A 13,065-nucleotide genomic window follows, 5' to 3' on the forward strand; every position below is an offset into this window, starting at 1 on the left:
TCCAGAACAAAAGAGCCTGAGGTCTCAGTAGAACCAGACCGGCTTATTCTCAATCACGGACTGATTTGGGAGACTCATGGTGGTTGGGAGTAGGGGTATAAGAAGAGGAGCTCACACTTCCATATCTAGGAGGGCAGCATAGCTAAAGCCCCATGTACGAGGTGGGGTGAGAAGTGCCCTGCACCCGGGTTAACCTCGTTCAGCTGACAGCCATCACAGCTCCATCGGGGCAGTCTCTGAGGCCCTGTCCTATACTTGACTTTCCCTCTGGCACACAGTGAACAAGTCACTTGCCCAAGGTAACACTTAGAACACCTCTGCTTCCCAGTCCACACTCAGTACACTTCTCCTTCACCTAGCAGAGGTTTCCTTAGACCCAGCTTCTGAGCTAGACCAGTATCAACCAACCAAAGTCCGGGGAACAGAGTGAGTCACGCCAGGGAAGCCAAACAAAACCCACCAAGTTTACAGAGAAGCATAGGAGAAAAATGCATAAAAACAAGATAAGGCAAGGTGGGCTCTGTTCACTAAGGACCAGCTTTGACCCCTCCTGGGCACCACAGTCAAGCGCTGAAGGCTGCATGCATGCCTGAGTTTGAGTACATATCTGCCAACCCTCCATCTCCGCCTGGAGCCATTGCCTAATGCTTTAATACCCAGGAGAACTGCTGGCATTTCTATGAGCGTTTCTGAAAGATGAATAATCCATTTGCCAAGTCAAGCAAGCAATCTCTTCCCTCCACACGCCGCCTTGCAAAGACCATTCCCCACTTGTGCTTGTCACAGTCATATAAAAGCATGTGATTCTCGCTAGCCACTTGAGCTCCTGACATCCCTGACCCCTTATTCTCATTTAGCTTGCACTGGTGAATGCTTTGATGTAAGATACGCCAGTAGAAGCCAGGTTTCAATTGGTTTAAGAGAATCCATCCAGCATTTGCACCAGTTTAGCCGCATGGATTAAAAACACACCTTTAGTTAAAATCTGAGCAATTGTGTGTGTAGGCCAGCCCTAAGCTCAGAAGAACTAAACAACCTTGTACAGCGTCCTTGTACGCCTCTTCTCACCATGCATATCACCTACAATGAAGGTGGCTGTCTACTGACTCAAGCATGTACAGAGATTTTTGAGGAGACACGGGCACGGAAAACACATTCTCCCTCAAGAAACTGACTCGTGTGCAGGATTGCCAATCGCAGGGTGAACACCCAAGAGCAACACAGGTTCATTACCAATCCCCACCCACGCACCATGTTGGGAAAAATCCTTTTTGAAGTATCCAAAGCCGCACTCAGCCCAAGAGAAAGTCCCGTCTGGAGATAGGAAGATATCTCACCAGAGGGGTACTGCATCTCAGCTTCTTACAAGGAGCTCTGAGAGTCATCTCCGCAAGACAGTTTGGTCCCCTACCTGACGTCTGCCGGGTCTTCTGTCACCAGGACGTCTGTCTTGCAGCTGGCAAGAGGATTGATGGAAAGCTCCACAGGTGGCACCACAAAGCTCTTACTGACAGGTAGCCAGAGGCCCTGACCCAAACTATAAGTGGACCTGAGAAAGGGGCAAGAACGTAGCGTAAGCACATGAATTACAGGGCAAGCGCTTGGTCCCTCTTCAATGTTTGAACATTTGGCAGCTGGTTTGATGGTATAACGGGGTGGATTATGGAGCCTGTTTGGTATCTTGCTCCAGAAAGCCAACCCTGGGGAACAGAGCCAGAACAGGTGAGAGCAGGGAGAGGGATAGAAGGGCAGCCTGAGCACAAGTGGGCGAACCGGCCCCTCTGAATCTGGAGGACAGAGTGGATCACTGGGAAGCTCACACTTCCCTCGGTTGCTTCCTGACCCAGGTGCATGCCACAGGGGATGGTGACTGGAGGGTGAAACCCTTCCCCCTCCTTAAGGAGGTGAGCAGGTCTTCCAAACTCATTGACTACAAACGGAGCCAGTGCAGCACAGGCAGAACAACAAGATGGCAGCAGGAGCTAGTGACTGCAAAGCCTGCTGGAGCCGACCCCAAACAGACCCGACGTGTCCTGGCAGCCAGGTGTTCCTCCTCCCAACAGACTGACTGACTAGTCATTCAGCTTACCTGAGTATCTTCTCTGGCGCTTGTTCTCCTGTGACCAAGTCATAGCCCCTTTCGAGTGTTGTGTAGGGCCAAGGCCTGAGAGACAGAGAGGGAAAGAGAGCACAGCATGTCAACCAGCAAGGAAAGGTAAACACCCAGGGATGCCAACGGGTGGGTCTAGAGCCAATTAGACACATTAGGAATTGGTAGACAAGAAAGGGGATCTGGGAGAAAGGTAACGCTCTGTTCTCCCCATCCTGACATTAATGGCTCATAGCACCCGTCACAGGGTGCCTGACCCTCTGACGGGGCCAGACTAGCTGTGACAGACTCTGCTAAAGAGAACAAACCAAGCCAGATCCACCCGTGAGTCGTTAATTACATACCAGCAGTTAATTAGCTAAGAACACCTGGGCTTAATAAAGAGTTAGGAGGGTTCAGTCAGAAAGTTCCAGAAGCTCTGGAGGAGAGGGACTTCTCAGGGGAACTCTCCAGGAAAGGGGACTGAGGAAAGGTACTCCTGGAGGGAATGTGCTTCAAAAGGCAGGTGCCATCAGTGACAAGTCCCTCCGGAGAGCTGGTCCCAGTGAAAGGACCTTACCAGACAGCAGCAGGCAATCCAGATCCAGAGAAGAGTTGCAGTGGCTCAACCTCTGTGGGCCCCCTGAGCCCAGAGAAGGAACCTTTCCCCAGCTAATGGCAAGAGGCCCAACTCCAGAAGAGGGCCTCGACTTGAGAGGGCCTCACGGGTAAGGAGCCCGGACGGAGAAGGCAAATGGACTCGGTTCGGGCAGACATTTGCTGCTCCCCCAGCTAGGACGCTGGGCAGAAGGCTTGCTTGCCTGCCACATTCGGCCTTTAGTTAAATGAATTAGATTGTTCTAATTCACTACGTAAAAACCTCACTGAACTCACTAAAAGGCATTGGGGAAATTGAGGCAGAGATGTCACCGTTGGACCATCGGGCAGTGTGCGGGGTGACATGCCAGCCTGGACCCAAGGGGGCACTCTGGGGGTGAGTGCCCATCTTACTAGCACCACTCACCCTTCACTGTGCCCCCAGTCACTGCGCACGCACAGATGCCGATGCACTGGGTCAGGGGCGTAGCCTTCATGACAGCTGCACTCACCTAAAAGGGAAAGGAGAGAGAGTCAACCTCTGTCTGCAGAGACCACATAGAGGAGTCACTGTATGCGGCTCTCCCACACCACCATTCCTCTCCCTGTTCATCCACAGCTGTCAGTTCTAGCGTTCCTTGCCCCATCCCGTCCATCCACGCCCCTCCCTGGATCTGAGAGTCGTTTGGAATCTACCTAGATGCTAGGGTGATGAGCGTGGGAGAGAGAGACCCCCTGCAGTGTCTCTGCTCTCGGCTAGCTCCCCCAAAGAGTGCCCTTCTGTCGGTTCCTGCTTTACCTGGAGCTGCAGCACAATGCAGCTGAACACATAACAAAAGGGAAGGGGGGGGGACAGAACAGCTGTTGATGGGGGTTGATCCTGATCATTCTACAGAAGACACAGCTCACTCAATCAGCAGCGCCCAAGGCCCAATCCTGCAAGGCACTGAGCATCCTCCGCTGAAATCACTGGGAACGGAGGGTGCTCAGCACCTTGCATCTCCTCCTTGCTACAGGCATGTTTGGGACAGCAGGGGGGTTGCTGGCTTTCACCAGTGCAGCAGCCAGGCACTCAAGGTGCGGCTCAAGCCCATGGAGCACAGCGAATGAAAAACTCCTCCCGACGGGTAAAGTCCCAGTCCCTTAAGCAGGGAACATCTCTCCCCTAAAGGAAGTCCCATCCCCTGTGATTTCTTGGCCCTGTCAGCCGGTTGCAACTAGATGCCAATTGGGATCACGAATCTGTGCGTGAGGGGCTGTTCTGTGACCAATTCAGTTCACAATAAAGAACAGCATCCCACCCCACAGGTGGAAATGGCCTCTAGTCCCCTCCTGATCTGGGCTGGATTCACACCAGGACAAGGTGCCTCTTATCTCATCACCAGCCCCTCCGGGCAAGCAGCAATCCTGAACCATCTCCCCCTAATTCCTGGGCCATGGCATGTTTCTACTGTAAACGCTTTTGAAGTCCTTCTCTCACCACAAGGCTTCAGGCCTGTCGTGGATGCACCAATGGAGCCAGCGGTCCTGGTTCTTGCCCCGTTTTCCACCTCCCACGAAGGGTACATGATGGTAGCAACAGTCTTTTTTGATCCACTGCCCTATTCTGCCTCTCCCTTCCTCTTCTCTCTGCCTCCTTACTGCGTCTCATTCTCCCCTCCTGGCAGCATTAGTGGAGGCGTCATGATTTTTCCACACCAGAGACCTAACTACACTTGGCCCAGATTGATTCTTTGTTTGGTAGAAATACATATCCCGGAGCGAGAGATGGCGGAATAAAAGATTAATTGGATTTGCACATATAGTCGCTCTTAAAAGCTTTTGTTGATTTTTTTCCCCCGACCCTGTCCCTTTCTTTTCCCCTTCAGCTCCTGTCTTCACTTGACAGAGCATCGGACTAAGTCTTAAACCCAGGCCGTGTGTGTGGTGTGGTGTGGTGTGGTGTGGTGTGGGGGGTGGAGGGTAGGTGGGTGGGGGGATTGTTCAAAGCAAACCCTTCCCTGGAGTTCTCTCTGCCCACACCCCGCTATGGCCAGAAGGAAGGAAAGGTGTTGTGGCAGGTTAGGGTGTGGATACCCCAGACAGAGTTAATACAGACTGACAAAATACCCAGGCTTTCTTTGCGCCTTACGAAAGACCTCAAAATGTCTTAGGGGGATTGAAGTAAGCGCTTTATTTGCAGAGGGAAGGAAACGGGGGGTCAGCTCGAAGATTGTGAAGAGAACACTCTGCAAAGGAGGGCGGAGAGGAAGCAGACAGCTAATGATGTGCTAAAATGCAACAGCACCTTCATGAAATATTCACTGCTTTAAACACGTCTAATATTAAAGATTAAACATCCTGGGATTTGTCCTGGTGACTCTAGAGTACTGATTTATGATCTGCCAGAAGCTACTAAACTCATGATTCATAAGGAGTGGTGGAAGCACTACCTCTCCAAAGGGAAAGGGACTTAGGGAAGAGGGCTGGCTCTATCGTCTCTGCAGGAGTTCAGACACCCAGGCTGAGCGTGCCTGCCCTGGGATGCGGTGGATGGCGTTTTCTTCTTGTATACCATCGATCGAAAAGCAGTTCTTTTTTCCAAGAGTGCTTAGCATGCAAGTTTTCTCAGTTGCTGCGTGGATCATTAATTCCTGATGCTTATTACATAACAAATATGTGTTCTGCAAATGAGAGGCATCTCGAAGTGCTTGCAAAGCAGAGCTGTGGGGACGCAGGGATGTCGGCCCCTTTTCCATCTTCAGCCCCTGCCCCTGGAATTACTAGAGCTGTAGGCTGTAGTGCACCCACTGCGGAGTCCTCTATGGATCCATAGGGCTGGAATAGACCTGGATTCTAAGGGGTGGCACCCAGGCAGCTGTGGGGGTGCCTTGGACTAAAGGGTTTAGTTTGTCTTTCAGTTTGATAACCATTTGCAACAGCCTGCAGAAACACTGCGTTTATTGACTCCATTCCCAACAGCTGAAGGTTGTGCGTGAGGGTTTCCCGGAAGGTTTATTTCAGTAAAGTAAAACAGCAAGCGACACCACCAGCTTCCCTTCCCATCCAGATATTAAACTCATTTCAGAGCGCAGAGCTGACAGAGACTCAGGGACGGGGAATCAGGCCTCCGCAGTCTATCCATCTGGCTTGCTGCCAGGCCTGAGAAACCATGTGTGTCCAGATTTTCAAAAGAGACGAGCACGCTGGGTGTTAAACTCTCAGTGTCACAACAGTAGGAGCTGCCAGCACTGAACTCTTGGCAATCAGGTCACTAACCTCTCCAGGGTGGAGTTCCAAAGGTAGTTAGGAAGATGCGGACAGGTACTTAGTGGGATTTGTAAGCGGGCCCAAGCCAGTTAGCGCCTAACTCCCATTGACTCACTAGCTGCATCTTTAGACACCAAAATACCTTTGAAGAACTGACCGTTTGCGACTCAGCTCCTCCATCTGTAAATCTGAGATAACTCTTCCCTTGCAGGTGTGTTGTAAGCAGAGCTGATCACAGAAGACTGGCGAAAATCTGCTTTAGATTCATTCCCCATGGGGGCAGGGAGCGACCTGCACCTCAACTCTCCCTTCTGAGAGAAACGGTGTTCTTTGCTCTTCAGGTACAAACAAGCTGTTCAGAAAAACTCAGCTGGAGGTGCCAGGTTTTGCATAATGAGAAGTCAAGATCATCAGTCAACTCAATCAAAAGAACTAGGAGTACTTGTGGCACCTTAGAGACTAACAAATTTATTTGAGCATAAGCTTTCGTGGGCTACAGCCCACTTCATCGGCTGCATAGAATGGAACAAACAGCAAGGAGATATATATACACATACAGAGAACATGAAAAGGTGGGAGTTGTCCTACCAACTCCAAGAGGCTAATTAATAAAGAGAAAAAACTTTTGTAGTGATCATCAAGATAGCCCATTACAGATGGTTTGACAAGAGGTGTGAGAATACTTAACATGGGGAAATAGATTCAATGTATGTAATGGCTCAGCCATTCCCAGTCTCTATTCAAGCCTAAATTGATGGTGTCTAATTTGCATATTAATTCAAGTTCAGCAGTTTCTCATTGGAGTCTGTTTTTGAAGCTTTTCTGTTGCAAAATTGCCACCCTTAAGTCTGTTACTGAGTGGCCAGAGAGGCTGAAGTGTTCTCCTACTGGTTTTTGAATGTTACGATTCCTGATGTCTGATTTTTGTCCATTTATTCTTTTGCGCAGAGACTGTCCGGTTTGGCCAATGTACATGGCACAGGGGCATTGCTGGCACATGATGGCATATATCCCATTGGTAGATGTGCAGGTGAACGAGCCCCTGATGGTGTGACTGATGTGGTTAGGTCCTATGATAGTGTCCCTTGAATAGATACGTAGACAGAGTTGGCATCGGGCTTTGTTGCAGGGATTGGTTCCTGGGTTAGTGTTTTTGTTCTGTGGTCTGTGGTTGCTGGTGAGTATTTGCTTCAGGTTGGGGGGCTGTCTGTAAGCGAGGACAGGCACCGGACAGTCTTGACGCAAAAGAATAAATGGACACAAATCATAACATCAGGAATCACGTCGCACTCCTTTGTTCTCTCCTTCCTGCTACCCTGTGCTGATGCTCAGCGCCAGCTATTTCTGAACGGCCACTTGTGGGTTTATATTCGTTGGGAAGGATCAGCCTTGTGTTCTACACGTTCTCTCCTCGTTCCCAGTTGGCAATGCACACCACAGCGCAGGAAAACCAGCAGCTAAGAGGCACAGGTTCGATGGGCTAAGTCGGGGGTCCCCAATGCGGTGCCCGCAGACGCTGCTTGTCGGTGGCGACGCCTATTGACGTTGCTGCTTGTCGGCAGCATTTCGGCAGATGCCACTGGGTTAAGTTCTCAGAGCCCCTAATCTCAGCCACGGGGGACTAACTGATGTCAGAGATTCCTTGGCCTGAGTAACGGAGATACAGAAAAAGAGGGCGGACCAGGAGACATGAGCAAGCCCGTGACTGGTTCACCAGTCCACCACACAGGAGCAACGCCTGCATGGGGCCAAGGTGGCAAAACACTATCCCAGCCTGATGGGCTTACAATCTAAACAGCCAAGAGGAACAAAGGGTAGGAGGGGAAACAGAGGCACAGAGAGATGCGACTTATCCATGGTCACATACCAGGTCAACGGCAAAGAGAGGAGTAGAACCCAGGTCTGATGTCCTCTCTCCTGGACCACACTGCCTCTCAAACTGGCTGGGCTGTCAACGGGGCCTAGATACAGCCATGGGTGCATTCAGAATCCTTGAAACCCTTTTTTTCTGTGCACAGGCTGCACAGAAAACTTCAGAAAACTCTACCCCAGACGGCCCCGCGCTGCGTGTCAGTGACCAATTCTAGGTCACACTGAAGTCTCTCTGCTGACTTCGGCTTGAGGAGATGCCCCTTTGCCTCAGCCAGCCTGCCTGGGAAGACTGGAGACACACACCGGTGAGTGCTTTTAATTTCCATGGAAGGTTGGCTCGGGAGGCTTGTGATGGCTCACGTGAAAGTGCATCTGTGCAAAAAGGAGCCATCACAGCAGGGTAATGAGCCACTCTCCCACAGGGACTGAGATCCACGCAGAGCCTCGAGCCCCCGGACACCTCTGACGGGGAGTATGCTGCAGGGATGGAGCCTGCAGCTCTGGCCCACTTTGTGCAGCTGCAGCAATGACCTCTATTGGCTATTTAGGGAAGCCGGGGGCATGGCAGCTCTCCCCGAGGCTGGCAGCGCTGGAAAGGTGGAAGAGGACAGTGGCAAGGAGAAAAGGGACACCTTGTCAGGAACAGGCGAGTCCCTGGGAGCGGAGAGAAGCAGTAACAGGTGATGGAGACCGTCTCTTTTAGTGCAAAATAGTCTCTCTTTTCTTTCCTGGCAGGAGAGATTTTAGAATTGACCATGTCGGCTGCTGACCCGTCTCCCCAGCCCAGGGTGGGTTCATGCCCCAGCCAGAGTCCGTTCAGGCCCTTGCTCTCAGGGCTTCAAGCTTTACTTCTTCCAAATAAAACTGGTAACACAAACTCCACATCAAGCCTGTTCCTTCCCAGAGCCTCCCTCCTCCTGACAGCTCTTCCCCAGTCCTCCCTGAGGCCATCTGTCTGGGGGCCCATCCCCTGGCTCCACAGCTGCAACAGAAACCAACCTGCTTGCTGCAACTCTGCCCTCAACCGAGCTCTTTATAGGACTCGGATGCTCATCTGGCAGTCACGTGACCACTTGCAAACTACCAGGTCCCAACTGGTTCTCAACATGGTCCTGGCCCCTACAGAGGCAGAGCACCCTGTTATGATGCCCTAAAAGGAAATGCATCCATTACAAAGCACACTCTCAGGGCAAGGGACCGTAACCCCCTCATGTTGTATCAAAAGTTACACACATGCAGGAATAAAAACATCCCATGCCCCAGACTCTAGATCAATGAGACCTGGGATTGGGGGGTAGGGGATGTCTCTTTTGTACATTTAAAGTTGCAAATGTAAAGTTGTACATTTAAAGTTGTAAAATTATTTTACCCCGTCCCTTAAAATCCAGCGACTCTTCTCCCACAAATTTACTATTAGGTTGCGTGCCCTGTTAAAGGTCTTCCAGTTTGTCTCCTTTCCCAAAGTAGCCTTCCCAGGAGAGGCCGCCAAGCAGAGGTCTGTCAAGAATCCTCACTCCGAAAATTCTTCCCCCTCCCGCCAGTGCAGCAGAGTAATCCTGTTAGCCCCGTTAGGGCGAGCAGCTGATCTGCTGTGATGATGCTTTAGGGATTCCTTTAATCCCCAAACACACCCAAACAGAAGGCTCCAAAAATCTATCTTCTTTCCCAGTCATTTTTCTCTCTCTCCGTTCATCATTTCAAATCTGGGGACAAAGCAATGTCACTTGGTGTTTTGCACTTCTGGTATTTGAGCATCATAGCTGGGCCACTCTTGGCTGATATCTCCTGTTTTTAGCCTTGGTCTATACTTAAAATTTAGATGGACTTATCTATGCTGTTATGGGGTATGAAAAATTCACACCCCAGGCGCCAAAGTTAAGTCGACCTCACCCCGGCGCAGACACGGCTAGGTCTACGGACGAATTCTTCTGCCATCCTAGCTACCGCTGCTTGGGGAAGTGGGTTAACTACAGGGGTGGAAACGCCCTTTTATTGATGCAGGAAACTCCTACACCAGGGTTCTCAAACACGCAGCCCGCGGGCCGCATGTGCTGCAGCCTGCCAAGTTCCCCTTCCCCGCCGTCCCCCTCCTCCCCAGCGCTCTGCGTCCCCACTCCTCTGCCCACCTCCAGGTGCTTCCCGCCACCAAACAGTTGTTTGGCAGCGCTTAGCGCTTTCCAGGAGGGAGGGGGGAGGAGCAGGGAGCCACGCGCTCAGGGGAGGAGGAGGAGAAGAGGGGGGCCGGGGTGGGGATTTGGGGAAGGGGTTGGAATGGGGGCATGGAAGAAGTGGGAAGAGGTAGGGCAGGGGCGGGGCCTCATGGAAGGGATGGAGTGGGTGGGGGGGGGGCTTTGTATCTTTATACGAAAAGGTGTCAGTGATGCGGCCCTCGGGCCAATGTACTAGTCCTCATGTGGCCCTTGTGGTGATTTGAGTTTGAGATCCCTGATCTGCACGATGGTGCTACAGCATCACAGCTGCACCTGTTGTGTAGACAAGCCCTAAAGGAGAAACTGACCACATTGTAATCCCAGAGATGGAGTCACACTGGAACACCTCCCCCCAGTGTAGACGTGCTGCACCAATGTCAGGTAGAGCTGGCACTGGGGTAACCTACTCTGCGGTAAGCCCCTTTTTCAGCAGGTGCAGTGTCTCTATACGAGGGGTTCTGTATTGGTGGAACTACAGTGACGTGGTGGCATTAGTGAAAGTTTCTCTAACAAAGACAGCACCTACGTTTGTCCATGGGAATTGGGCTCCAGGGGAAGATTCGAATTCACACGTATCACCGAATGATAGCACTGTAAGGGCCCTCAAGAGGCCATCTAATCCATTCCGCCTTCTCTGAGGCGGGACAAACCATACGCAGACCATCCCTGGCAGGCGTTTGTCTAACCTGTTAAAAATCTCCAATGACGGAGATTCTGCAGCCTTCCGAGGTAACCTGCCCCAGCGCTTAACTACCCTGACAGCGAGAAAGTTTTCCTTCATCTCTAACCTGAATCTCCCTTGCTGCGGTTTAAGCCCAGTACTTCCTGTCCTACCTTCAGTGGCCATGGAGAGCAATTGATCGCTGACCTCGTTACAACAACCTTTTACATATCTGAAGACTTATCAGGCCCCCTTCAGCCTTCTCCTCTCCAAACTAAGCACACTCAGTTCTTTCAACCTTTCCTCACAGGTCCGCTTTTCCAAACCTCGCAGCATTTTTGTTGCTTTCCTCTGAGCTTTCTCCAGTTTAATCACATTGTTCGTAAAGTGTGGCGTTCACACCTGGACACAGCACTCCAGCTGAGGTGTGCCACCTCACTTGCTGACCCGTGGCTCCTTTCCAAGATCTCGTCGCAATTTCCTCCTCTATGCCAAGAAACCGGAGTCTCTCCCTCCCCTCCCTGCATGGCTTGATATTATATCTTTGCATTCACACACGCTCCCTCTCTCTCCAGGGGTGTCCATTCCAGCCAATGACCTTGTGACAGCCTGAGGCAAAGCTTCCACCCCTTACTCCTGCAGCCTGTCCCTGGCTCCGTGGGTCAGCTCCAGGTTGGGCATGGGAGGACATCCAAAAAGAAAGGGCTTTAACACGCACAGATGGACAGAAGGGGAGAGAGCATCTGCCCCGGCAAAGCACTTTCTGCAGCCAATGAGCCAGCGGGAAAGCATTCCTTGGAAATAACATAGGCCATGTCCCCGCAGCTCTCAATTCCCATCTGATGCCAGCTCCGACCCAGCAGGTCCAGCTGCGTTTCCACCACCACGTGCAGGGGCAAGAGGAGACAGGACCCAATTCCTATGTGTCATCCACAGGCATCTCCATGGCAGGGAGGGAATCTTCAGCACAGCCACCTTCTAACAGTGTCTCTTGCTTCCCCCGGCTGTCTGCCTCTCCTGCAGAACGGGGGAGGGCCCCAAGAGAGAAAGCCCCAGCTGTAATTGGTGTCCCAAGGTCGAGCATTATTTAGCGCACAGAAGGACCCTTTCAGTGCCCCCATTTCCCAGACAGAGCATGGCTGACTGCCCCCAGTGTTCGTTACATGGCCTGCACAAAAGTGGGCACAATGACCTTCTTTTCTGGGTGAGCTGCCTTTAACAACAGCGATCGGATCGGGATGGAGAGCGGCAGCCGCTTTCTGTGCTCGCATTGAACGGATCACTGCGGTTCCAATCACGCTCGGATAAGGCTCTTTGTTACGCCACGCGGAGGGGATCTCGGGCACACGCAGGGCCGGCTCACCTCTCCCCTTTGCTGGCTGTGTGCATGGTAATGACAACGCAGAGGAACAGGGCCCACTTGGCTCTGGGAGCCTCTGGCTCCTTCCCCGGGACAGAAATCTCGGACTCACCCCACACCTATGGAAAGGGCCTTTCTCCAAGGCAAGCGCTAGAGGAAGCTGCCAGGACAGGCGTCCCCGGGCACGATCATTCCCTGGGTGAGGCCAGAGCAGAGGTAGGATTGAAGAGCAATGGCACACTGCAATCCCCATCTCCTTCCAGGGAAAGGAACAGCAGGGGAACAGGCTGGGCTGCCCTCTTCTCCATTTAGAAATGCTGCTTGCAAAGGGGACAGGCCCCAGCTGGACTCCAGCAGCCAGCTCCATGCTCGCCCAGGGGGCAGCTGGAAGGGGCCTTCTTTTGTACAAGTTAAGGCCATTCTGTGGGCAGCGTCAGTGACAGCAACAGGAGCGACTGCCAGTGTGGCATGGCCTGGACAGGGAGAACAGCACCAGGAATACCTCCATCACACACTTGCAGCCCCAGCCCACGCTGCCCCTCGCCCCAGGCACACGAGACCCGGCTTCACCACCAAATGGGTCTGGGTGTGCCCTGACCATCATTATAATCCAGCCCTTACATGACACGTTTCACCAGTAGCTCTCAAAGCACTTTACAAAGGAGTTCAGTAGCATGTATCCCCATTTTACAGATGGGGAAACTGAGGCACAGAGCGGGGAAATGACTTGCCTAAGGTCATCCAGCAGACCAGTGCCAGAGCCAGGGCCAGAACCCACGTCCCGGTCCGGCGTTCAATAGCCATCAAAATCCATGGCAATTTCGCCGTCAGCTCCGAATGACAGCAGTGCGGCGGAAAGCCCCGAGAATCAGCAGTGAAGAGATCGATGTGGCTCGCTCTGCTTCTCTAGCAGCCACTATCGCTTCCCTCCCACAGTGAAACTGGCCAGGCCTCTGCTGAATCTTTCTTTAGCTGCCGGCAGAATGTCAGAGAAACAAGTTCTTAATTCAACATCCTGAGCAATGTC

The 13,065-nt window shown here is 52.1% G+C and overlaps 1 protein-coding gene across 4 annotated transcripts in view; it reads right to left on the reverse strand.

Annotated features, from left to right (window-relative positions):
• ASTN2 (astrotactin 2) overlaps window positions 1-13,065 on the reverse strand; it is a 631,841-nt gene that overhangs the window by 358,869 nt on the left and 259,907 nt on the right. For all 4 annotated transcript variants that reach the window (XM_065572255.1, XM_065572253.1, XM_065572254.1 and 1 more), the window contains 3 exons: window positions 3,114-3,198; window positions 2,090-2,164; window positions 1,412-1,549 (listed from right to left, as the gene is read on the reverse strand). In XM_065572255.1, the coding sequence (XP_065428327.1) occupies window positions 1,412-1,549; window positions 2,090-2,164; window positions 3,114-3,198 (298 nt within the window). The remainder of the gene's footprint in view (window positions 1-1,411; window positions 1,550-2,089; window positions 2,165-3,113; window positions 3,199-13,065) is intronic.

Source organism: Chrysemys picta, chromosome 18 (assembly GCF_011386835.1).
Source record: "Chrysemys picta bellii isolate R12L10 chromosome 18, ASM1138683v2, whole genome shotgun sequence".
Lineage (NCBI taxonomy): Eukaryota > Metazoa > Chordata > Testudines > Emydidae > Chrysemys > Chrysemys picta.